We start from the raw sequence: 22,410 nt of genomic DNA on the forward strand, positions 1-22,410 counted from the left end.
GGAGTGTCTAGGAACCTGCTCATACATCTCTTATTGTCAGAGTAACAGATGTATGAATTATAGGACAGGTTACCACAGAGGATATGTAGCAGGGAGCCAGTGCAGACGCCCACCCAGTCTGCACAAATCACAGCCTCTGTGCTGCCTTCCAGTGCCAGCCGGGAGTCCCACGATGTAATTTATTCCCTGAAACAAACTTCTCGGTATTCACCTCTCACACTGCACTGAAAGGGACACTTAAAAATGCCCTAGAGATCTAAAAGACGAGAAGTGTTATCCTGGTAGTTTTGAGAACACACCTGTAAATTCTTCTGGATAATACAGGTGCACTACAGGGGGGCAGTGCAGTCAGAGCGACAGCAAAAGTCATTTCATGATACATTTATTTGACTTTTCTACTTGTTATAGCTGAAAAAAGAAAAACTTGCAGGTTTGATAAAACGCGCATTAAATCGAACTTTAATGCGCCTTGCTGCTTTTTCTGTTTCTTACTGCGCAAGCATCTGTCTTCACTTTCTCCATGGGAAGGCTGCAATTTGCTGCTTTTCGAAACCTGATGCAAACACATGACGTAAACTGACTTTAAGCTGCGGTTCAAAGTGGCTGAGCTGGTCATCGAGTCTCCCTGAGCACGTGGCGGGGGAGCGAAATCAAAACTGGTTTAATTGCTCCCTGTGCAGCACTCTTCTTATGGATCATGTCTTTTTGCCATGGGGTGCAGCAGAACAGGAGTCCCTTTTGCTGATCTAAAGGACGTGTGCTAATATGATATAAGCCTGAAATAATTAAAGGGCAACCTCCTGTGACTTGTAAAGTGGTTTATGAAGCAGAGGGAAGTCTTGCGGTGGGTGAGACCTCATGGTACCGTGTAATTTAACAGCCATTACTTTTTGCTCAGACGCGGGATTCCTTGGCACAGAAGATGACATCAGTGTACAAACCAAAAGTGTGATGCTCTGAGGACAATGGGAAGCCATTGTTCCTTGAGTCTTTGGTCGAATGTGCGACCAAACCATAGCGGGTCTTGGTGAAGCTGTAAGGATATTCTGGCTCCCGAACCTTTACTCAAAAGTGTTTTGTTTGTCTCGGTTTATGTGAGTCTTTGTGTTCTGTGTATAACTTTTAACTTTGTGTGTTACTGTGTGTGCAGTGATAATACATCTCCTGTTCTTTGTGTTTAATTGACTGTCCATCCATCGGGTACTAAACCATGTTCTGTGATACTGCTGGGTTGATTTTTTTTGACAGCACGTCACCGCCGCCTGTCCCGGCCCCCCTGCATGCCTTACTGTGACTGAACTATAGACGTTAACGCTTGTTTTGTATTCACAGGGTGATAGAGGCAGCATAGGGTTGACAGGTCCTCCTGGACAAAAAGGAGAGAAGGTGTGAACCTGGAGACCTGGAAATCTTTTGACTTTTATTTAGAGTTTTAAACGGCGCCAAACTGGTACTGATTGTGTGTTTTCAACCATCTCACAGGGAGTTGGTGGAATCCCAGGCATTGATGGTTTAACTGGAGACAAAGGCGACACAGTAAGAAGCAAACTTATACAGCTATGGTGTTACCTTTATTTTTATACCGTATATCAAAATTTACAGTATTAAATATATATGCATATTTAAAAAAATAAAAAGATGTTTAGAAAAAGGCATTTACTGATTTTCTTTCATGAAATAACAGGTGTTCTTAATGGTGTATTTATATTTTATTCATCATTTCCAAGTGTCCAAACAAAACTGTCACGGTCTGGCTGGCAGACCGTGGGGATGTGGGGAAAGGAGGACCCAGGCGCGGTGCTCTATGTATAAACAGTGTGTTTATTTACAGAGTGGAACAAAAACAACAATAAATCCCCGTGTTCTCCCAGACTCCCGTGTCGTGTCTCTGCGTGAATAGTTCGTGTCTCTGTGCTCTCCGCTCCCGTGTCAGCACCCCCCGGTGCTCGCTGCTCTTCGTGCCTTCCACGCTCCTCCTGCGGGAAACAATAGACGCAGCCGTCAGGACACAAATAACCGCGGGCATACACTTACACACATTAACTCAATTCAATGGGACGACTAACGTGGAGTCTCAAGGAATGATCCCGCGTCGGTGGGAGCTCCAAGACTCTCCTAAGTAGCTCCCCCGACGAGCCCTGATCAGCGGCAGGTGTGTGGCTTCGGGTGTGGCCAGTCCTTCCGCAGGGCCACACCCCTCAGGCCTGCAGGTGGCTGAGCTCCATCCTCCAAGCATCCCCGCAGACATAAACACACACACTCACATCTACAATCATGGAGGAGAGCAGCAGCAATACCAAAATACATATAATAATAATAATAATAATATAATACATAACTGCTCAGGGATCCTGGGTCGCCCAGTCCCAGGACCCTGACAAAAACAGTTTTTGTTTGGACACTAGATGAGTTCACATAGAATCCTCAAAAGTAGATGAGGATTCTATGTGACAGTTTTCTGTTTTATTTTGAAATAACGTCTTATTGGCGTGTATTTATAACACTATTTGGTAAAACTGTAACAATTATATATTTTTCAAAGAAATCGTCTAACTTTCTGACCTTTGTTTTCTATTCCTTTTCAAAACGCAGACGTTGTGACTGTGCAAATGTTGTTGTTTTTTTCATAATCAGGGTGAAGCAGGACTGGCTGGTGATCCAGGGCTACCAGGTCCAGCTGGACCGAGGGTGGGTGAATGTGGTTTTCCAGCTTTTAATCCATTCACGAGTGACTGCACATGCACATGCAGTTTTGAAAAGGTTTTAAATAAATTTCAGGCCATATAAAAAAGGAAAAAAAACCTTAAGCTAATCTGGTTTTGGCATCAATCTCAGAGAGGCACTTGTTCTGTTAAGTGAGTGTACATAAGTTTTTTTGAACAATTTCCTCTCAAGCTGGTATTGATTTTTTGCCAGTTTGGGTGACTTTCTCTTGGATGAAGCTGCAGCATCTGGTGAGGGAGTCAGGCAGATGGGAGTATGGGTGCGGGCTCAAGCTGGGCCACTGGCCTGTGACAGACTGCCCAAGACTGAAGCGAACGAGCATCACTGCACAGGATATACGAGATTATTAAAAAAACAGTGAACACCTCCTAGGACTGGCTGTTGTTCATTAATAAACATTTTTACTGCTGCTTCATAGCTTTACGAACTTTGAGGCTGGACTATATATTTTGTTATTATCAGGCTGCTCTACAGTGTTGGGAATACGTTACTCAATGAGAGCAACGTATTGTGAATACTTTGGATTACTTAATATATTATCATGCTTTTTTACAACTACATGAATGTACTGTTGCTGTGTGATTTATTACTATTACTGAAGGTTACTCACCATGCCAATAGCAACTAGATTTTTAAATCTTAATATAAAATGAGTAACAGTAGGGTGGGCATTAGTTAAGGCTGCACTTTTTGCAGCGATCTCGTATAGAAAACTATTCAGCGCGTATATAAAACAGGTCCCTTTACTCTGAACCGTAGTAAAGGGACCTCTGGCTAATACGTCGGTTCCATGTCGGGCTCGTAGCTGAAAACTAGCTTTACTTTGTTGTCTGGGTCAACTTTGCTAGCAAGAGACAGAGAGAGGCTTTGAAAGACTGCTCCAACAGAACTTATTGTGTCGGAGGAAAACACGAACACGGTGTACAGTCGAGTCTTAATAACTTACAACAGCTGCGTCCATGAGGCTACATTCTTTAGGGCTATGCCTGTAACACTCTGCCTATTGCCTTCATATTAAATTATTTTTTGAATAATAATTTTTAAAAATATTTCTTCACATCATTATGCGGGCTGCAAGTAGAGGTGACATGGGCTGTGAAATTGAGACACGGGCATTAGAGCCTCTTAATGTGTGTTTTGTTTGGGTTTCCACCGCTGTCGAATTACCAAAAATAGAGCGCGTAATCCATTTATTTCAAGAAAGAAGCTGTATTCTGAATACCACCTTTTTAAACAGTAATTGTAACAGAATACAGTTACTCATATTTTGTATTTTACAGTACATGTATTCTGTTACTCCCCAACACTGCTGCTCTAAAAGTTCAGTGCACAACGTCCAGTTTATCCAAGATGTCACAGTGAGAGAAATCATACTAGTTTCTGTTCATTGAGTCCAGTATTAGATTTAAAGGTCTTTACTTACATACAAAGTTCTGAATGAGGGTCCCATAATAGCTCAAGGACCTCATAGTATCATATTATCCCAGCAGAGCACTTTGTCTGTGGGATTACGTGCAGTTTCCAGAGATCTCAAAAGTAAGCAGAGCTATCAGGCTCCTCTGTGGAACCAGCTTTCAGTTCAGGTGACAGACGCTCTGTCTTCTATTAAGATTTGGCTTCAAACCTTCCTTTCTGATAAAGCTTATCATTAGAGCTTTATCAAAAATGAAGGAAGAAGGTTTGACCCTGAACCATCTGTTCGTTATGGTAATATAGGCTCAGTTTGCCTGGGGACTCCAGTGTGCTGAGCACTTTATTATTTTTTATTGTTTGTTGTTTCTCAACAAGAAACTTGTGCCTGAGGTTGCTTCCATTTAAATGCACTTCTTCCTTCCCACTGTCACTAATTGCTTCCTCATAGGAGATCATCTGATCATTGAGGTTCTCTCTCTAATTTTGCGAAGGTCTTTTAATGTTTGATCATGTCACAACATCAACAAAGTTGCTCATTGTAGATGGGTAGCTTGTGGACAGAAGGTCATAAGTCAACATTTAAGGGTTTCTTGGGATAATTTTTATCACTGACAGAAGCTATTTTTTTATCTTTTGGAGTTTCAGCCGACCCCAGCGAGCCTCAGTATGCTCGAGTCAGAAATAGCGATGCTTTGGTGGAAGTCAGTAACTTTTATTAATACAAGTATTTGTTTTGTTTATTTCACAGGGTCTTCAAGGGGATGCTGGAATTCCTGGTGCACCAGGGCCAAAAGGTGTCACTGTAAGTATAATCCGAATTAACTTCCACCAAATGATGGTCTGATTTGATGGCACTTTATAGAAATTTATTTCTATAAAAATAATTATGTTGCTTTGGTTTGTTATAGGGTGACTCGGGTACAAAAGGTGAAACGGGAACACCGGGAACCAGGGTAAGTCACGTATTAAAACCACTTCGGCTTAGGCTTATGGAGAGGTTGCATTGTAGCCACATGCTACAACAAACACAGTTTCAGAAACGAAAAGATTTTACCTTTCACATCTTTCAAAGTGTATTAAATGCACTTTAATGACAATTAAAGTTTTCCATTTGGGTAAACTAAATTTGTGAAAATTCCATATAAAGAGGTAGACGTGAACCTGACCAGGTTACCGGCAACCTGATAGAGTTTAAACAGTTGCTTCACTCTTCACATATTCCTGCTTGGGGGCCTCCTGCTGCAGCCACTAATCGCTTGGCCACACAGTTCCGCTGCAGCAGATACGAACTACATCTTTAAAACAGTTGTTGCTGAAGGTCACAAGAGAGTTAGCTCATTTGCTTTCCCAGCATGTCCTGGGATTTGGGCCACGTTTCTAGGTTGAACCTGCGCAGAACACCAGCTCATACTGCAAATCCTGATAACGGGCTTAACTTTTCAGAAAGAGACTTTTCTTCTCAGAGGAACTGAGAACTGAGAGGCGTAATTGTGCAAACAGATGTGGTTTCCTTGATTTACTCTCCACACTTCCTGTCTGGAATTCTGTGGGGGCGTTACAGGATATAATGCACTTCATTCAGGCTCGCTGAAGCTTTGTTGATGTCTTAAGTTTTCTAGGAGCTGTTTGCCATCACACTGAATGTCATTTAGGCTTTTAATAATTCAGTGAAAGGTTATTTCCCTGAATCAACAGTTGTTTTCAACTATTTAATTCTGCTTCGTGTTGAGTTGTTTTTGTACTCAGTGTTTCTTGTTCAGAGGTCAGCTTCAACTTCAAGCTAAACGTCTTTAACGTGGTTCGAATAAAGAACTGTGCATCAAATCAGTCCACTGATCACTCTGCCGTATGTCATGGGGATGAGTAGCAGGTTCTAAGCACATATAGGCCCATTCAGACAAACTGATGCCCCTTTTAGAGCTGTCCATCAGCTGTTCAGTCAGACAGTAAGCAATTTCCTGTTGCTGAAAAGTGCTGGCAAAGTCCTTACCTCAGTGAAGCGATAAAGGGAATAGGTGGTTTGGAGGAGACACACAGGACTGATTTAAAGTTGTGCTTGCTGACTGAAAAAGCTGTTCTTTATTAAGCACGTCCGTACTAACCACGACTGTGGTTGGTCAGATTCAAACCAAAGCCACTATGTCGAGATATCTAGGAGGCCCGGAGGACATGTTAATAACAAGTCTTATACTTGGTGATGGTGGAGGAACCTGATGGTAGTGTAGACCTTTTATTGAAGGTCTTTCTTGATATTGTATATTGCAAGTGAAGAACTTTTTGTATAGGAAGTACTGGATGTAATTTATTATGCAAGTAAATTTGATATTATTAAGCAAAACACATTTTCATGTGTAAGTCAGCATTAACTTGTGTGAAACTGTCCCCAGTATTGTGGCATTTAGCTACAAGAGCTATTGTTCTTTTGTCCTATTATGATTTTATGCTATTATGTTTTTTGTTTCTTATTTCCTTCTTTATTCATTACTCGAAGGTTCTTTTATCTTGGGTTTTGAAGTTTGCCTACATTTTAAAAGAGAAAATGTAATTTTCCCATTTCAGGGTGAGCCAGGTCTTGATGGATTAACTGGAAAGCCTGGCTTTCCTGGGAAGGATGTAAGTGTTGATTTTTGATGGCGACATCAGTCGGTGAAACATTTGGTCCGTCACCTTTGTATTAAAAGGTTTTTGTTGCTTATGTTTTTTTTTCTTTTATTGATTAGGGTTTGAGAGGTCTGACTGGAGTACCTGGGCCCAACGGGGTTAAAGGTGACAAGGTACGCCCACCCACTTACCTTTATTGTATTTGGAACACTGTTCACCTGATTACAAGTTGATGATACTGTTGTGTAATGTTCTTAAGTGCTGCTGATATGAGTTCTTTCAAAGACTTATCAAAAGCTTCCCAAGCTACTGTCTGCTCTCTCCAGACATTCCTCAGTCTCCTCTGTGCACCATCAAAGTCTGCCCCCTCATTTGTCTGAGAAACTAAAACGCAGTTCATTTGTCTGTCTGTAATTACCAACTTTGATGATTCCTCCAGTGGAACGCACATGCTTCTACCACACCCAGCTGCACACACACTAATGCACACACAAGCACAAAGAGCTGCCGTGGTTCTTTACCCACAAGTTTCACTTTCTTTTAGCCTGCATTAAGCATCCGCACAGCTCATCTCATAAATTATGGTTGTCGCTGTGCCGTCATCATATCCCTTAAGGGACTTTGCCCTGAGAGCCTCTTGATTCTAATGATGGGTTTGTCCTTGTTGTGTGACCTATGTCACAGGGGGAGAGAGGTCTTCCCGGATTACCTGGGGATGCGGTAAGTGCCAAAAATACACCAAAGGTACATAAGAATTATACTCTTAAGGATCATAGGTTTGTGTCATGATGAAGATAGCAGGGTTACAGCAGCATGCGTTTAAACCTCACATGTTGCATTTTAACTATTTTTTAATGATTATTGCTATAGACAGAGCAGATCATCAAAGAGTGATCGTCGTGTTTTTAACTGAAGTGTATAAAAAGACAGGAAGCGAGATCACTGTGTCTGTTAGTGAAGTGCAGGACTTTAGCTGAAACTTGACAACACTTGTTATTATATCTAAAAATATAGATTATTTCAGTTGATGGGTTAAAAACAGTTTTAACATCTCTTAATGGGATGAAGAAAATGAGCTTAATAATGACTAATGATGGATATATTGTTTTCTTTGAGAAAAGAAATTACATACACTGTGCAAACACTTTTTCATCACAGTAACTATCAATGAATTTCACAAATCCAAGTGAGGATGTCATTATTTATTCAGTGCTTTAATTTCAGGTACAAACAGAAGGTTTACGGGGTGAGAAGGTGAGCAGTTGTTTAACAGTTTCACTGAAAGCAGATTGTTACTGCAGCATGAAGATCCAGGCACCAATATAAGAATAACCCTCACAAAATATGCTGTTTATGAATAATTTGGTGTATTTGGTCTCTGGAAAATGTAGCTTTGTGCATGAAAAGTAAGTGAAATATGGCATTTTATGAAAATTGGAATTATAAAACTAACCAATATTGATATCAGTAAATGGAAATAATGGATTGAAGAGAATATATTAATTTGCTTAATCAAATGCATGATAAACTACCCAACTAAATGTATAGAAAGGATCTCATGTCGGACTCGTGCCTTTATAAGTTTTAAAGTTTAAGCTTGTATTGAAAAGTTTGATGATTCATTTCACTAATGTTTCACTATTACTGTAATAAAACTTGTTTGTTTGACCTGTTTCAGGGTGAGCCTGGACCACAAGGGCCTCCAGGTGCTGAAGGACATCCAGGGCCTCCTGTAAGGATCCTGATTTATTATTTCCTTCCGTCCACTTTCCTCCTGTTTAACTTTTGATAGTTGCTGTTGTTTGAAAACCCACAATCAGATGCAATGCTCAACAATTTATTAACATGCCAGTTTTGCGGTTTTAATTTTTGGTGATTTATTCCTCAGGGTCCTCCTGGTGAACAAGGTTTACCTGGTAACCCTGGAGAATTTGGCCAGAGGGTAAGAATCTCATTTTGTTGGGAGGGTGTCAGAATATCACCTTACTGTACCGGGGGAGGATCAGTTCACCTGATGATTGTTTTATCTTTGCATCATCTGACTTTCTGTTTCCAGCTCTAACCACAGGACACAGATAGAGCTGTGCCCCATGGTTAGATGTCATGTGAGGAGCAGCGTGTTTCTTTGTTCTTATTACATTGCCAAATTGTATTTTTGGTTTTATGTAACTCAGCAATTTTAAACTAAATTACAGTGGAACTCGGACACATTTTGTTTTTTCACCTTACTTTTGAATATGGCATTGACAGTTTTAGCAACTGAGTGAATACACGTACTTTAAACTCACAGGAAGTGTTTCAGCTTGAAAATGACATTCAGTTCAATTCATTTCAGTTCAAATCAAATTTTTTATGTAGCTCAAAATCACAACAAGTCGTGATGCATTGCTCAGGGGGGGCATCTGATTGTTGCTCTGTGTAGTTGTAGGGTCTTCACCGTGCCTTCAGGTGTCTGTTATGATTTGGTGCAAAATAAATAAAATTGAATTAAACTGAATCTGCTGCAACAGGTTGGGCGTGAGGGAGGGGAGACAACGACAAAAGGGGGGCAATGATGAGGCCTCAGAGGATTAACACCTTCAGGACACAGGCAATCTATCTAGGGTTTGGGTTTGGATCTAGCTAATTCAGGAAGAAACCTCCGGCAGAACCAGGCTCAGGGAGGGGCGGGGCCATCTGCCGCAACCAGTTGGGGTGAGAGAAGGAAGACAGGATAAAGACATGCTGTGGAATAGAGACAGAGATTAATAACATATGATTCAATGCAGAGAGGTCTATTAACACATAGTGAGTGAGAAAGGCGACTGAAGAAAAAACACTCAATGGGAATCCCCCAGCAGACTACACCTGTTGCAGCATAACTAAGGGAGGATTCAAGGTCATCTGACTAAATGCTTTCAGAGGTCTAAGTCATCATCAGTCACGATCCCAATCCTAGCTTTAAACTCAAACCCCAGCCGGATATTTTGGAGAAAACCAAAAAACGAATTTTTTGCAAAACATACTGAGCAGAATAGCCTCCCTTTTCTTTGATTACTGCTTTGCACACTCTTGGCATTCTCTCGATGAGCTTCATGAGGTCATCACCTCAAATGGTTTTCCAACAGTCTTGAAGGAGTTCTCAGAGATGTTGAGCACTTGTTGGCCCTTTTGCCTTCATTCTGCCTCCATTTCATCCCAAACCATCTTGACTGGGTTTAGGTCAGGTGACTGTAGAGGCCAGGCCATCTGGCACAGCACTCCAGCACTCCCCTCCTTGCTCCAAATAGCCCTTACACAGCCTCAAGTGTGTATATGGCGTCATTGTCCTGTTGAAAAATAAATAATGGTCCGATTAAACGCAAACTGGATGGGATGCATGTCGCTGCAGCATGCTGTGGTAGCCATGCTGGGTCAGTGTGCCTTCAATTTTGTATAAATCCCAACAATGTCACCAGCAAAGCATCCCCACACCATCACACCTCCTCCTCCATGTTTCACGGTGGGAACTATGCATGTAGAGACCATCCGTTCACCTTATCTGCTTCACACAAAGACACGACGGGTGGAACCAGAGATCTCAAACTGGGACTCATCACACCAAAGCGCAGATTTCCATTGATGCAAACAAATCTCTTCTGCTTGTTGCTTTTAATTAATGGTTTCTTAGCAGCTATTTGAGCATAAAGGCCTGATTCACACAGTCTCCTCTGTACAGTTGATGTAGAGATGTGACTGCTACTGGACCTTTGTGTGGCATTTATCTGGGCTCGAATCTAATCTGAGCCTAATTCTGAGGCTGGTGACCAAACAGCAGAGGTGACTCTTGGGCTTCCTCTCCTGGATCAGTCCTCATGTGAGCCAGTTTCATCATAGCGCTCCATGGTTTTTGCGACTGCACTTGGGGACACATTCAGCGTTTTATCAATTTTCCAGACAGACTGACCTTCAGTGCTTGAATTAATGATGGACTGTCGTTTCTCTTTACTTAGCTGATTGGTTCTTGACATAATATGGATTTTAACAGTTGTCAAATAGGGCTGTCAGCTGTGTACCAACCTGACACAACACAACTGATGGTCCCAGCCCCATTAAGAAGGCAAGAAATCCCACAAACGAACCCTTACAAGCCACACCTGTGAGGTGAAAACCGTTTCAGGTGACTGCATCATGAAGCTCATTGAGAGAAGGTCATGGGTTTGCAGCGCTGTCAACAAAACAAAGGGTGGCTACTTTGAGGAATCTAAAATATAAGACATATTTAGAGTTACTTAATTATGTTTATATATTGCTAGGAAGTAGTAAAAATAAAGACAAATCATTAAACTAGAAGGTGTGTCCAAACTTTGCACTTTACTATAAATCATATACAAATACACTGGTAGTGTACACATATATTCTGATAGAGTAAGGATAGGGTTAAGGTTATGAGCAATGATACATCATGACCAATACTGCATCATTATGATATTCAGTAACATTCACAAATAAACAAACTAACAAACATAAATCAGTAAAAAAATATTTTATGTGATTAATATTATCCTTACCACATTTTGAGAATTTCTTAAAAAGAAATCATTTGCAAAGATTTCATGAGAAAAACTGTAACTTATATTTTTTGGCTGTTTAGTCCCTAACCTATCGTGTTCCAGCTGGATTATTTTGATTTTATATGGAATCAAGAAAGATGCTGTTTATTCTTCATGCTAGTCAGAGCCTATGCTGTAGCTTTTATCAGTGCTCTCTAACAACTCGTCCCATGTGTCTCGTATATTTCTTCCTCTCTCTTTCTCAACACTGGTTCTATTACACAGCAGTTTGTAATTAAAACAGACACAGTAGTTCTACATAATTTGTTCCTCCAAAACATTAACAAAGACATTGACCTCCTCTCCCCTCCCTTCTCTACTGGGAGTAATGAACTCCTTATCAGCAGTATGTGACTTTGTCATTGCTCAGCTGGGTAACACAGTCAAGCCAAACCTTGTCAAAAGACAAACTCTCTACCTCCAAAATATTTATGCTTAAACAGCATTAATAAAACAGCCACACTGGGTTTATGTTTCAGAATATGTAGAAAACATCCCTCTATGTAGCCTTGTTTTTTTTATGATATCAGTGGAAGTCCTGCTGAAGTACTTTGCAGCTTCATGGGGTACTTTCCAAGAGAGTCATGCAGAAAAACAGACTGTGAGAAGTTTGACCTATTTTTTTTCTTCAGGTTTTGGATTGTTAAACCCACTCTGAAGATTCACAGGGAGACAGTGTGTGTGTGTGTGTGTGTGTGTGTGTGTGTGTGTGTGTGTGTGTGTGTGTGTGTGTGTGTGTGTGTGTGTGTGTGTGTGGAGGTGAGGGAGTTAAAGCTAGGCTCTGAGCTGTGATAATGGGTTGGCCTCGCCTCCACTATTGCCAGTGCTAATAGAGTTGGCCATATGGTTGAGTAGGTATAGATTGAGCTGCTTTCACCTCCACTGCTGAAAAGCAGTCATCAGTTGTCTGGTTTCAGTGCTGCTGAGTCCTGTTTCTTCACCTTTATCCTTATATGATCGCTGATTGAAGCCTGGAATGCTGACTGACTATCTTAAAGGACTGAAGAGGATTAACAAACAAACTTATTAAGAAAAATCTGGCAGCATGTAGTTTTATGTGAAAGCAAGAGAAACAACAGCAATCATCACAAAAGGCTTTTTAAAAAAAAAAAAAGATTAAAACAGTAAAGTTTTGTGAAAAATTATTCTACATAGTGAGAATAATGATATTTCATTAATAAATCATGAAGTAAATGTGTGATTTAAGTATAATTTGACCATAGCTTTAATGGGAAAATGTGAGTTGCCCCAAAACGAATGTTTCTCAGTTACACCATCGGTTTTCTTCCACTTATCATCATCAGGGTGTGTGGGGCCTGTTTTAGCTACGACAGGGCGATAGGCGTGGTACACCCTGGATGGTCACTAGTCTAACACATAAAGACAGAGAACTATTCACACTCACATTCACATCTATGAGCAATTTGGAATCACCAATTAACAGAACCACACTAACTGCATGTCTTTGTGCTGCGGGAGGACGCCAGAGTATCCGGAAAGACTCTGACCAGATGGTGGAGTCAAACTCAGGCACTTCTTGCAGTGAGGCCACTACGCCACCGTGCTGCCCTACACATAACAGCTAGAACCCATAACAATTTCACATCTTGGTTTTGTTAATACAAACATACCTTCTAGACAGCGCTGGGGTCATTACCTAGTAAAAGTAATGTATTACACATGTTACTTTTCTTAAAAGTAATGCTGTACGTTACTCATTTACTCCCAGAACAAGTAATTTGTTACAGTCCGTCTTGTTACTCCATAAAATAATCGTAAATAATTTTCTTTTATTGTTACATTCATTATTTCTTATTAAATGTAATGTCCATATCTCCTCTGTAGACCTATCCATCATTTTCTTATAAAGTGAAATCAGCTGACTGTATCCCAATGTTTGTTTAAATTGTATTTTTTTCTTTCTGTATGCCTGGCATGCCGATAACTGAAAATCCTGTAGAATGCAGCTAATGACGTAATTGTAACTGGAATGCAATTTCTGAATTTAGTACAGTAATGTGTTAAATAAATCAAATTGTTACATTGTTACATTTAACATGTTACTTTTTACACTTTTTTACACCCAACATGACTATGAGATTTTACCTATCTACAGCGATACGGCCCAAAGTAAAGTCAGTTCAATTCAATTTTATTTATACAGCGCTAAATGACAACATCAAGGCGCTTTATATTGTAAGGTAGACACTACAATAATACATACAGAGAAAAAACCCCTATGAGCAAGCACTTTGGCGACAGTGGGAAGGAAAAACTCCCTTTAAACAGGAAGAAACCTCCGGCAGAACCAGGCTCAGGGAGGGGCGGGGTCATCTGCCGCGACTGGTTGGGGAGAGAGAAGTGAAATGAAATGCTGTCTACTGGATTAGTGTTGCTCAACCTTCCCACATAAAAGCAGATGGATACACTAATGTTTAAGGAACAGCTTCTCAACTTGTAAAATGAGACCATCAGAGGAGCATAGGCAGAGACGACATCATTGTCATCAGCAGCTTACTGAAGTTTAACCAAAATCTCTGAGCTTTCTATTTTCCCTGTAATATTTACCAAGTTTATCATTTCTAGAAAGCATCACAAATGAAAGAGGCTCGACTAAAATATTCCCATTTTTATTTCCCAGTTTTATGGTCTGAAAGCTGTTTTCAAGATTGCTGTGTTTGAAGAATAGCTCAGAGTACTGCACTCTGAACTCCAAAGTTTCTAAACCCCTCAGTAGCAAATATAAGCTCACATTTCTCAGATGTTACTAAGACAATTGTGTGCTGATTATTTTATTATTGTTACCATTTGTTCATGTCATTGTTCTATTTATACTGTTATCTTATAGGGAAGGAAAGGTGAAGGTGGACTCCCAGGGGTGGATGGCCTTCCTGGACCTGCTGTAAGAACAATTTGGATTTTGCAGCATGCACGAGAGATGTGCAGACCGAATGTATTTACCCATGTGTAAATTCTAGTAAAAATACAGCATTATTATAAAAACAAAGCTACAAAAAGTTGTAATAGTATAAAAGATGAACGTAGCTACAGTGATGGTGTGTGAAGTCCCATTCTGAAGCCCTGAGATGGGTCTGACAATGAGCACATCCTGGAAAAATCTCCTATCTGACACTGACTGAATGACGGAAATGAATGAGCAAATGGACGACTATGTAAATATAAGTACACTTCTAAGCTTTTTTGTAACCACAGCTATCGCCCCCTGGTGGCCCTTTAAAAAGAAATTTTTAGACGTGGACCATCTTCTATACTGTCTGTGAATGCAATACATTTTTTAAACAAATATATATTACTTTACAAAAAATTACTAGAAATGAACTTCCAGATTCGTATTTTAATACAGCATTCATATGCTGTATTAAAATACGTGTAAATCTCCCCCATTCTAAATAATCCTGACAAAATGTTGCCTCATTTTGTACAATTTCAATTCCTACTCTATTTTCAACAATTGCAATAATGCAAATATGAAGTAGTGTCTATAAAAAAGTCTTGAGATTAGCATCATTTTGATTTGTTGGTGAGCCATCGCTCTCTGGTGGACAGGACTCGGTGCTGGATGAAATATGTCCATTGAGACTGCCGTACTAACCAAATCTTCTTTTTCAGCCACAGCTAGACATACAGTACATATTAACCCTACTTGTATTCATGGATGAGACCAGCCAGCATTACCTCGACCCTAACAGTTACATGTGAGCAGCATAGAGGCTCACAAAAAAGCAGCTTCCCACCAGGCTTTTCTTAAATGAGTCCCAAGTTTCTAGCTCATACAGTCTTTAAAAATAACATGGAAATCAAAAATCACAATATGTTGGGAAAAGCATCTTTTGTTTATGTTGCTTTGGAAAAACGTAATACTCATTTTAAGTTGCCATAGCATCATCCTCTATGTAGCTCTGTTTACATTGATGTGTTGTTTATGAACATCTTATGTCAGTGCTTCCTGTAAGGCCCCGATGACCTCTCACGGAGAACTGAGGAGGAATAATTTGCTATTTCAATTATGTGGGCTGCTCAATATTTGTTGTGGTCCACAAAGCACAAAATTGCTGCAGTGCTCTCAAAGGTCTCTTCATTGTATGTTTTAATAGAGAGAAAATAAACAGGCTAAATTAAAGCCAACAGGTTATACCAATTAATTTCTCAAATTGCTCCCTGTAGCCAAACAGACATGTCCCCTGTGTTCAAGCACTAGCCAAGGTTGAATTGGTGGTAAACTGAGCTGCAATACTCCCCTCTAGTGGCTGCTTGGCGCTAATGATTTGAACTTTGCCTTCTGGAAAATTATATGATTAAAATTTAAAATGAATTCAAATTTAGAGATTTAGAGAAAAGAAAACAAGGTCTTGGCACATTGCCCGATCTATTTCATTAAACACCTAAATAATTGTGTATATGATCAAGTCAACTTTTTCCAGACGTTTTAAAAATTATTTTTCAGGGTCCTCAGGGTCCACCTGGACCACCAGGAAACCAAGGAAACACTGGACCTCCTGTAAGTGACTGACATTTAGAAAGGAAAGTCTTTATTTTTGCTCATAAGATTTAGCAGTGAAGGAAGATTTGCTTCAAAACATGATGAGATGCCTTTGTGTTTTTTCTCTCACCGGAAGGGTCTGCCAGGTGAAATTGGATTTCCAGGCAAACAGGGAGAGGCTGGAAAACCTGTGAGTTAACCTTTTGAGGGCTTAAATAAAAACTTCATGCTGGTACTTATAATGCCAAGTGTTTGTTGGTAGTTCCTCTGTGTGTGTGTCACCGAACGTCAGCATCTGGTGTCTGATTTTCAAAGGGTATTCCTGGTAAAGATGGCCTGGATGGTGTTCCTGGAAGTGACGGTGCCATGGTGAGTGAAACTTTTAGATTTGCCTACGATGAACAAATGTTAAAGGTGTGCTAATCAAAATGGTTACGGTTAGCTTATTGTTTGTTTCACAATTCCAAACGTTTCTATGTTTTGTTCCCTCTCACTCTGCAGATCAGCCTTGTTTCCAGCAGCAGATTAGACATTTACAGTTAGAAACTTTAGAAACTTGCTAACTGATAAAGCAAATAGCTAATGAGCAGTTTTTGGCATTCAAACTATTAAGTAAGGAAGTAAGTAAAACTTTATTTGTATATCACTTTGCCACAGTGGCAAAAGCTCTGTCTCCTTTGGTTCTCAGCCTTGTATGATGCATGACAAGTAGACCCTGATTACATGACCTAAGAGACCTGCTGGGGACATAGGGATGTAGAAGTTCAATGATGTAGGCAGGTGCTTGTCCATGAAGAGCTCTATAAGTCAGTACCAGAATCTTGAAATGGACTCTGAATTCAATGGGGAGCCAGTGCGGCTGTATGAGCAACAGTGTCACGTGTGATTACTTAGATGTTTCGGTCAGAAGTCTTGCTGCAGCGTTTTGAACAATCTGTAGACGCTCCAAAGAGTTTTTGTTTAAACATGTAAACAGTGAATTACAGCAGTCCAGTCGTGATGAAATGAAAGCATGAATGACAATCTCCAGTTCAGTGAGAGATACAATAGGGCTTAGTTTAGAAATGTTCCTTAAGTGATAAAAACAGGACCAAACCAGAGATTTGACGTGAACATCCAGAGTGAGAGCCAGGTCAAAAATGACCCCTAGGGTCCTGATAGACGATTTCACAAATGTTGCAAGGGGACCAAGAGCATTCATTATCTTAGGCACGTGTCTATCAGGGGCACATACAAGGACAGTCTTTCCTTCTTCAAGTTGGAGGAAGTTGTCAGCCATCCAAACGTTAATGGAATCTAAGCACTCATTCAAAATCTGTAGCTTAGAAACATCTTGGCTTAAAAGAAACTGGATATCGTCTGCGTAGACATGCTGAAGGGGAAGTAGATATGTTAAGAACAATAAAGAACAATAAACTCTGAGTCTATTTGTGAGGAATTTGTGAAAAAATAACAAATCTTGAGAGGTTTTATTTGGTAAATACTTGTGCCAACACAAAAAGCTTCAGAGAAATACCGATGTTGCTTTTTGTCCGCTAGAATTGAAAACTAGACAACTCTTTGCTAACATGTTAGTAATTTCATCTACGTAAGGCCAGACATGAATAATAGTCTTAATGTATGTTAGTCATATTTTTGTGGTGTTCTTCCACATAATCTCTGAAGAAAAAAAACCTTTACATGTATTCACTGTGACCCCTTAATGTTGGTGAGTCTCTAAGCTACAAGCTAGCAACAAGGAAGGGTTTTGGTTCTCAGGCTTTTACCATTTTACCATTTCTTTCAGGTAATTATGAACCAAGTTTGAGTGTCAGCATAACTAAACCACAGAATATACTGGAAAAAAATCTTGGAGCATATATTCTTAAGTAAAGATAATTTTCCATTTAGCCTTCAGGATATACGCTATATTGACAAAAATATTAGCCCACACCTCAGGTGTTTCCAGTCCCATTGGCACAGGTGTATAAAGTCAAGCCATGCATGCAGTAATGGAGTCTGCCTTTGCAAACATTTGTGAAAGAATATATGGTTCTAAGGAGCTTGTTGAATTTGAGTACGATGCTGTAAGACGAGCCCACCATCGCTCAGCTGTAAGTGGTATTGCAAAGTGGAAGCATTTAGGGTCCACAGCTGGGTTCACCAAGTGCAGAGGTGTACAGTCGTCAACACTTTAAAAAGTCATTAACAGTTTGCTGACTGAAGTCCAAGCTCAAAACCACCGGCATTAACAAAAGCACAAATATGTGCACTGAAAGCTTTGTGGCTGGGCTGCGATAGCTAAGCAGCTTTTGCAGGTGGTAACAGTCATACTGGCCTTTTGGACTTAAAAGTGACACAGCTAGTACCATGTGCACCATCTTTTGATGTCAGAATAGCTTTAATTCCTTGTGGCATATTTTGAAGAAGGCAGTGGATAGAAGGTAGATTTACACTTCCATGTTTTTATACCAAATTCTGACCCTACCATCCGAATGTCACGGCAGAAATTCAGACTCATTAGATCAGGTAACGTTTTCACAATCCTCTGTGATCTAGTTTGGTGAGCCTGTGTGAACTGTAGTTTCCTGTTCTTAGCTGACAGGACTGGTCTCCTGCTGCTTTAATCCTTCTGCACCAAAGGTTTGACATGTTGTGCGTTCAGAGATTCTCTTCTCTGATACCTTAGTTGTAATAATTGGTTATTTGAATTACATTTACAGCACTTTTTGTACATCTTTTTGTAAATTATCCTACTCAACATGTCTTTGAATCTGAATGTGTTATTTTTAATAACTGTACAGCACTCTAAATTTGCCCCATACACTCTTATTTATTGTTTTTTATGTTATATTCTTTACGTTTGTGTGAATCTGTATGCTCCACCTGGCTATCACTTTGCTCCTGGAACACATTTTCCCAGTGAAGGACCATAAAGGTTATTTCCATTCTATTCCATTAACTCAAAGCAATCTGGCGATTCTGCTCTGACAACAAGAAGATATTTTAAACAAGACAATTTTTTTCTTTTTTAGATCATTCTTTGTAAACCATGCAGATGGTTATGTGGGAAAATCCCAGTAGATCAGCAGTGTGTGAAATACTCCGACCAGCCCATCTGGCACCAATAACCAGGCCACGTTCACAGTTGCTTGAATCACCTTTCTTCCCCATTCTGATGCTCAGTTTAAACTTCAGCAGGTTGTCTTGACTACATGGCTTAATGCAGTGAGGTGCTTCCAGGTTATTGGCTGGTTTGATATTTGCATTAACAAGCAGTTGAACGATGCTAACCAACCACACTCCATCCATAAATATATGGGTGTATTATTTAGCACATTCTGTTAATTAGCGCTAAGCTACAGGCTAATAAAATACTGTAATTTTTCTCACCACACCTGAAGCACAAGCTTCTTGGATGGGCTGTATCATGTCATTTGCCTGATAATTACATTACATTGCAAACTCTCCAACAGCAGAAACACAGTGGAACTGAATTAGCAAAGATGAGGCCAGGCAGATAGCTACAAGCTACAGCTACGTGCGTTGGGACACTTATCAATTAAAGAAGCCATATTCATAAATTTAGTTAAATCTTACGTCTTTGCTGTGTCCGCATGGATGAGAAAAGATAAAATGACAAAGCAAAACAAATCCAAAATCACAAAATCTCAGAAAACAAGTCTATTCTTCTCTTTTTACCGTTGCTGCAAATCTCAGGGCTTTGGTACATTTGATTGGGAGACTCTTCACATCGAGTGAGACTCTGTGCAGAGTTGTGTGTGTTGTGGCTGTTGGGCAACTTTGGAGGCGAGCTCCAGGCTGCTCATCCGAACTCTGCTTCCTCATAAAAGAAAAGTTGCACAGAAACCACAAGCAAACTTTAAAAAATATGTTTTGGTTGGTAAACAGTGGGCTCATTGGTGCCACGGGGCTGGTGATATGCCTGGAAAATGCTTTTGGCTGGGACGAGTTTTGCAAGTATGACATCTAAATTATAATCTTGTGTCTCTAAAGGGGCTCAGGGGCGAGCGTGGAGCAGATGGTTTTCCTGGCAAGCCTGGACCCAAGGTGACGTGATTAACCTTACCCAGAAATACACTGAGCTTGTGCTTGTTGTGTTATTTATTCAGAAAACCGCCATGTTAACAAGTGCGTTTTCTCTGCAGGGCGACGAAGGGCCTCCTGGACCAAGAGGACCTCCAGGGGAGAGAGTGAGCTCACAGTTGCCTTCGTTTTTGTTTATTTGGCATTTGGATTTTATGGGATACATTTTATTTTGGCATATTTTTTGAAATGTTTAATTTTTTTTCCAGGGGGAAGCTGGTGCTCCTGGACAGCTAGGTACTGCTGGAGCACGAGGTGACCGAGGCGTGCCGGTAAGCTTCTCAAAGCTTTCACAGTCATTCACAGCTATATCTCTGATTTACTTCTGCAAACAAGGGGCACTGTCCTTACCTCACTTTTGTACATTATGTAACCATTTCTATTAAAGTCAGCTCCAGTAAAATGAATGTCCCTAATTGGACTTGGTGACCTCCTGGGAACCCTTGGGGCCCGTTGGTTGTTCCCAGATGCCATTTTGAGACCGACTGACTTTCCAATTATAAAGTTCTTACTTCCCTGTATTAATATGCATTAATATGCCCTATGACAGCTGGGATAGGCTCCAGCGCCCCCCGCGACCCTGAAAAGGATAAGCGGAAGCGAATGGATGGATGGATGAATATCTGAGATCTGTTTTAAAAAATGAATATTTTGTTTCCCATAGGGAGAGAGAGGACAGACAGGACCAGTTGGGCCAAAAGGTGAAAAAGGCGACAAGGTAAAAAAACAAAAATCTGGAAAACCACTTTTATATTTTGGACACCTTAATAAAGTGAAGGAATAGGAGGAATGCTGCTGCATTTGTCTCACTAATGGTCGTCCTGCAGTATTAGCTGTAATAAGGTAATTAGCATCCAGACTCTGAACATATTGTCTCCTGCCTCAGGGTGAAGTGGGAGCTATGGGACCGCCGGGCATTCCGGGAAATGTGAGTAATATTTCTGCTGTTTGTGTGCGTGTTAACTGTAATAGAGTGCAGATGTGGTGAGATGTCACCTGCTTTCTTCTTCACAGGTTGCAAACGTCATTCCTGAGCCTGGTGAACCTGTGAGTACGCTTCTTCTATTTCACAAACTCCAGAATCAAATCCGTGAAGAATGGCTGTTGTTTTGTTTCTTTCTTTCAATTTGCTTGATTTTAAAAAAATAAATAAACATGTTTACATATTATATACCACCGATCAGACAGAACATTCGACACCTGACAGGTGAGGCAGATAACACTGATTATCTTTTCATCGTGGCAGCTGTTAGTGGGTGGGATACATTAGGAACCAAGTGAACATTTTAGAAAAAGGAAAAATGGGCAAGTGTAAGGATTTGAGCGAGTGTGACGAGGGCCAGATTATGACGACTGTGTCAGAGCGTCTCCATAACTGCAGCTCTTGTGGGGTGTTCCTGGTCTGCAGTGGTCAGTGTCTATCAAATGTGGTTCAAGGAAGGAACAGTGGTGAAGCAGTGACAGGGCCATGGACTGTCCTGTTTGTTGCCACAAAGCAAAACTGGTTTAGGAATGGTTCCGGGAGCACAACAATGACTTTGAAGCATCGACTTGACCTTCAAATTCCCCAGAACTCAGTTCAGCCGAGCATCTGTTGGATGTCCTGGATAAATAAGGCTGATTCATGGAGACGCTACCTCACAACTTGCACAACTTAAAGTATTTGTTGGTGACATCTTGGTAACAAATACCTCATCACACCTTCAGCACATGTTCAGGGGTCTAGTAGAGTCCATGCCTCACCGAGGTCTGTTTTGGCAGAAAAAAGGGGGAAAGACACAACCTTAGGCAGGTGGTCATAATGCCTGATCAGTAAACACTGTTCTTACTCTTCTCATCTTCTGCATTTTTGCCATTTATTTCATTGCTTGTTTTTACCTTAAGGGGAGACCTGGAGAGAAAGGAGAGAAAGGGGAACAAGGGAAACCAGGAGAGATGGTGAGTTTAGTTTTCACTTCCTCTTTTTACATAACCAAGCTTCAACCAGCAATACGCTCAGGATCCCACTAGGTGCCAGTAGAGATTTGACGTTGCTGCAGCGAGGATGTCCTGTTACAGTGAGAGAGCTCCCGAGACTTCCCTTAATTGGCTAAGTAAATTAAATATTTGACACTGTCATGCAGTGCCCTGAATCTCTGTTCTCTCTGCTTTGCTGATATATTGTATATTAGGTGCAGCAGAACAGAGTGCACTGGTATATTTAGCATTAAATAGGCAACATGAATTATGTGCTGGAATTAACAGACTCATATTCTTAAGGCAGCATATGACAGTAAGTCTTAAGTCTTCATCTAGGATCATCACTATTCTTCATTCGTTTTTAGAGTAGCCCTTTTAACGCTTTAAGAGAAATGTTTTAATATATTTTTAAATTGATGCATCTTCTCTGTAGGGTCCAAGAGGACTACCTGGTGAACAAGGTTTTAAGGGACCACCTGGACTACCGGTACAAAGCTTGTTATCTCCTCACTCGTTTTAAGCTACAGTCATTCCGACTGGAATATCTCTGATTAG

At 40.5% G+C, this 22,410-nt stretch overlaps 1 protein-coding gene and 1 long non-coding RNA gene across 6 annotated transcripts in view; one reads left to right on the forward strand and one right to left on the reverse strand.

Moving 5' to 3' along the window:
* Positions 1-22,410, forward strand: part of col22a1 (collagen, type XXII, alpha 1) — a 70,714-nt gene that overhangs the window by 20,592 nt on the left and 27,712 nt on the right. For 4 of the 5 annotated variants that reach the window (XM_085262338.1, XM_085262341.1, XM_085262339.1 and 1 more), the window contains 23 exons: positions 1,333-1,386; positions 1,483-1,536; positions 2,635-2,688; positions 4,886-4,939; positions 5,046-5,090; positions 6,697-6,750; positions 6,858-6,911; positions 7,423-7,458; positions 7,963-7,992; positions 8,417-8,470; positions 8,627-8,680; positions 14,158-14,211; positions 15,775-15,828; positions 15,947-16,000; positions 16,126-16,179; positions 19,807-19,860; positions 19,959-20,003; positions 20,106-20,168; positions 20,561-20,614; positions 20,783-20,824; positions 20,911-20,943; positions 21,781-21,834; positions 22,289-22,342. In XM_085262338.1, the coding sequence (XP_085118464.1) occupies positions 1,333-1,386; positions 1,483-1,536; positions 2,635-2,688; positions 4,886-4,939; positions 5,046-5,090; positions 6,697-6,750; positions 6,858-6,911; positions 7,423-7,458; positions 7,963-7,992; positions 8,417-8,470; positions 8,627-8,680; positions 14,158-14,211; positions 15,775-15,828; positions 15,947-16,000; positions 16,126-16,179; positions 19,807-19,860; positions 19,959-20,003; positions 20,106-20,168; positions 20,561-20,614; positions 20,783-20,824; positions 20,911-20,943; positions 21,781-21,834; positions 22,289-22,342 (1,158 nt within the window). The remainder of the gene's footprint in view (positions 1-1,332; positions 1,387-1,482; positions 1,537-2,634; positions 2,689-4,885; positions 4,940-5,045; positions 5,091-6,696; positions 6,751-6,857; positions 6,912-7,422; positions 7,459-7,962; positions 7,993-8,416; positions 8,471-8,626; positions 8,681-14,157; positions 14,212-15,774; positions 15,829-15,946; positions 16,001-16,125; positions 16,180-19,806; positions 19,861-19,958; positions 20,004-20,105; positions 20,169-20,560; positions 20,615-20,782; positions 20,825-20,910; positions 20,944-21,780; positions 21,835-22,288; positions 22,343-22,410) is intronic. The other variant, XM_085262342.1, reaches the window with a different exon arrangement.
* Positions 1,804-2,102, reverse strand: LOC146549690 (uncharacterized). Its single transcript, XR_014890558.1, has 2 exons — positions 2,067-2,102; positions 1,804-1,976 (listed from the first exon to the last, which is right to left on the reverse strand). It is a non-coding gene; the product is annotated as an uncharacterized LOC146549690 (long non-coding RNA).

Source organism: Mchenga conophoros, linkage group LG22, assembly GCF_057382185.1.
Source record: "Mchenga conophoros isolate Kocher_MC1m ecotype Shallow Benthic linkage group LG22, M_conophoros_male_GT1.1, whole genome shotgun sequence".
Classification (NCBI taxonomy): domain Eukaryota; kingdom Metazoa; phylum Chordata; class Actinopteri; order Cichliformes; family Cichlidae; genus Mchenga; species Mchenga conophoros.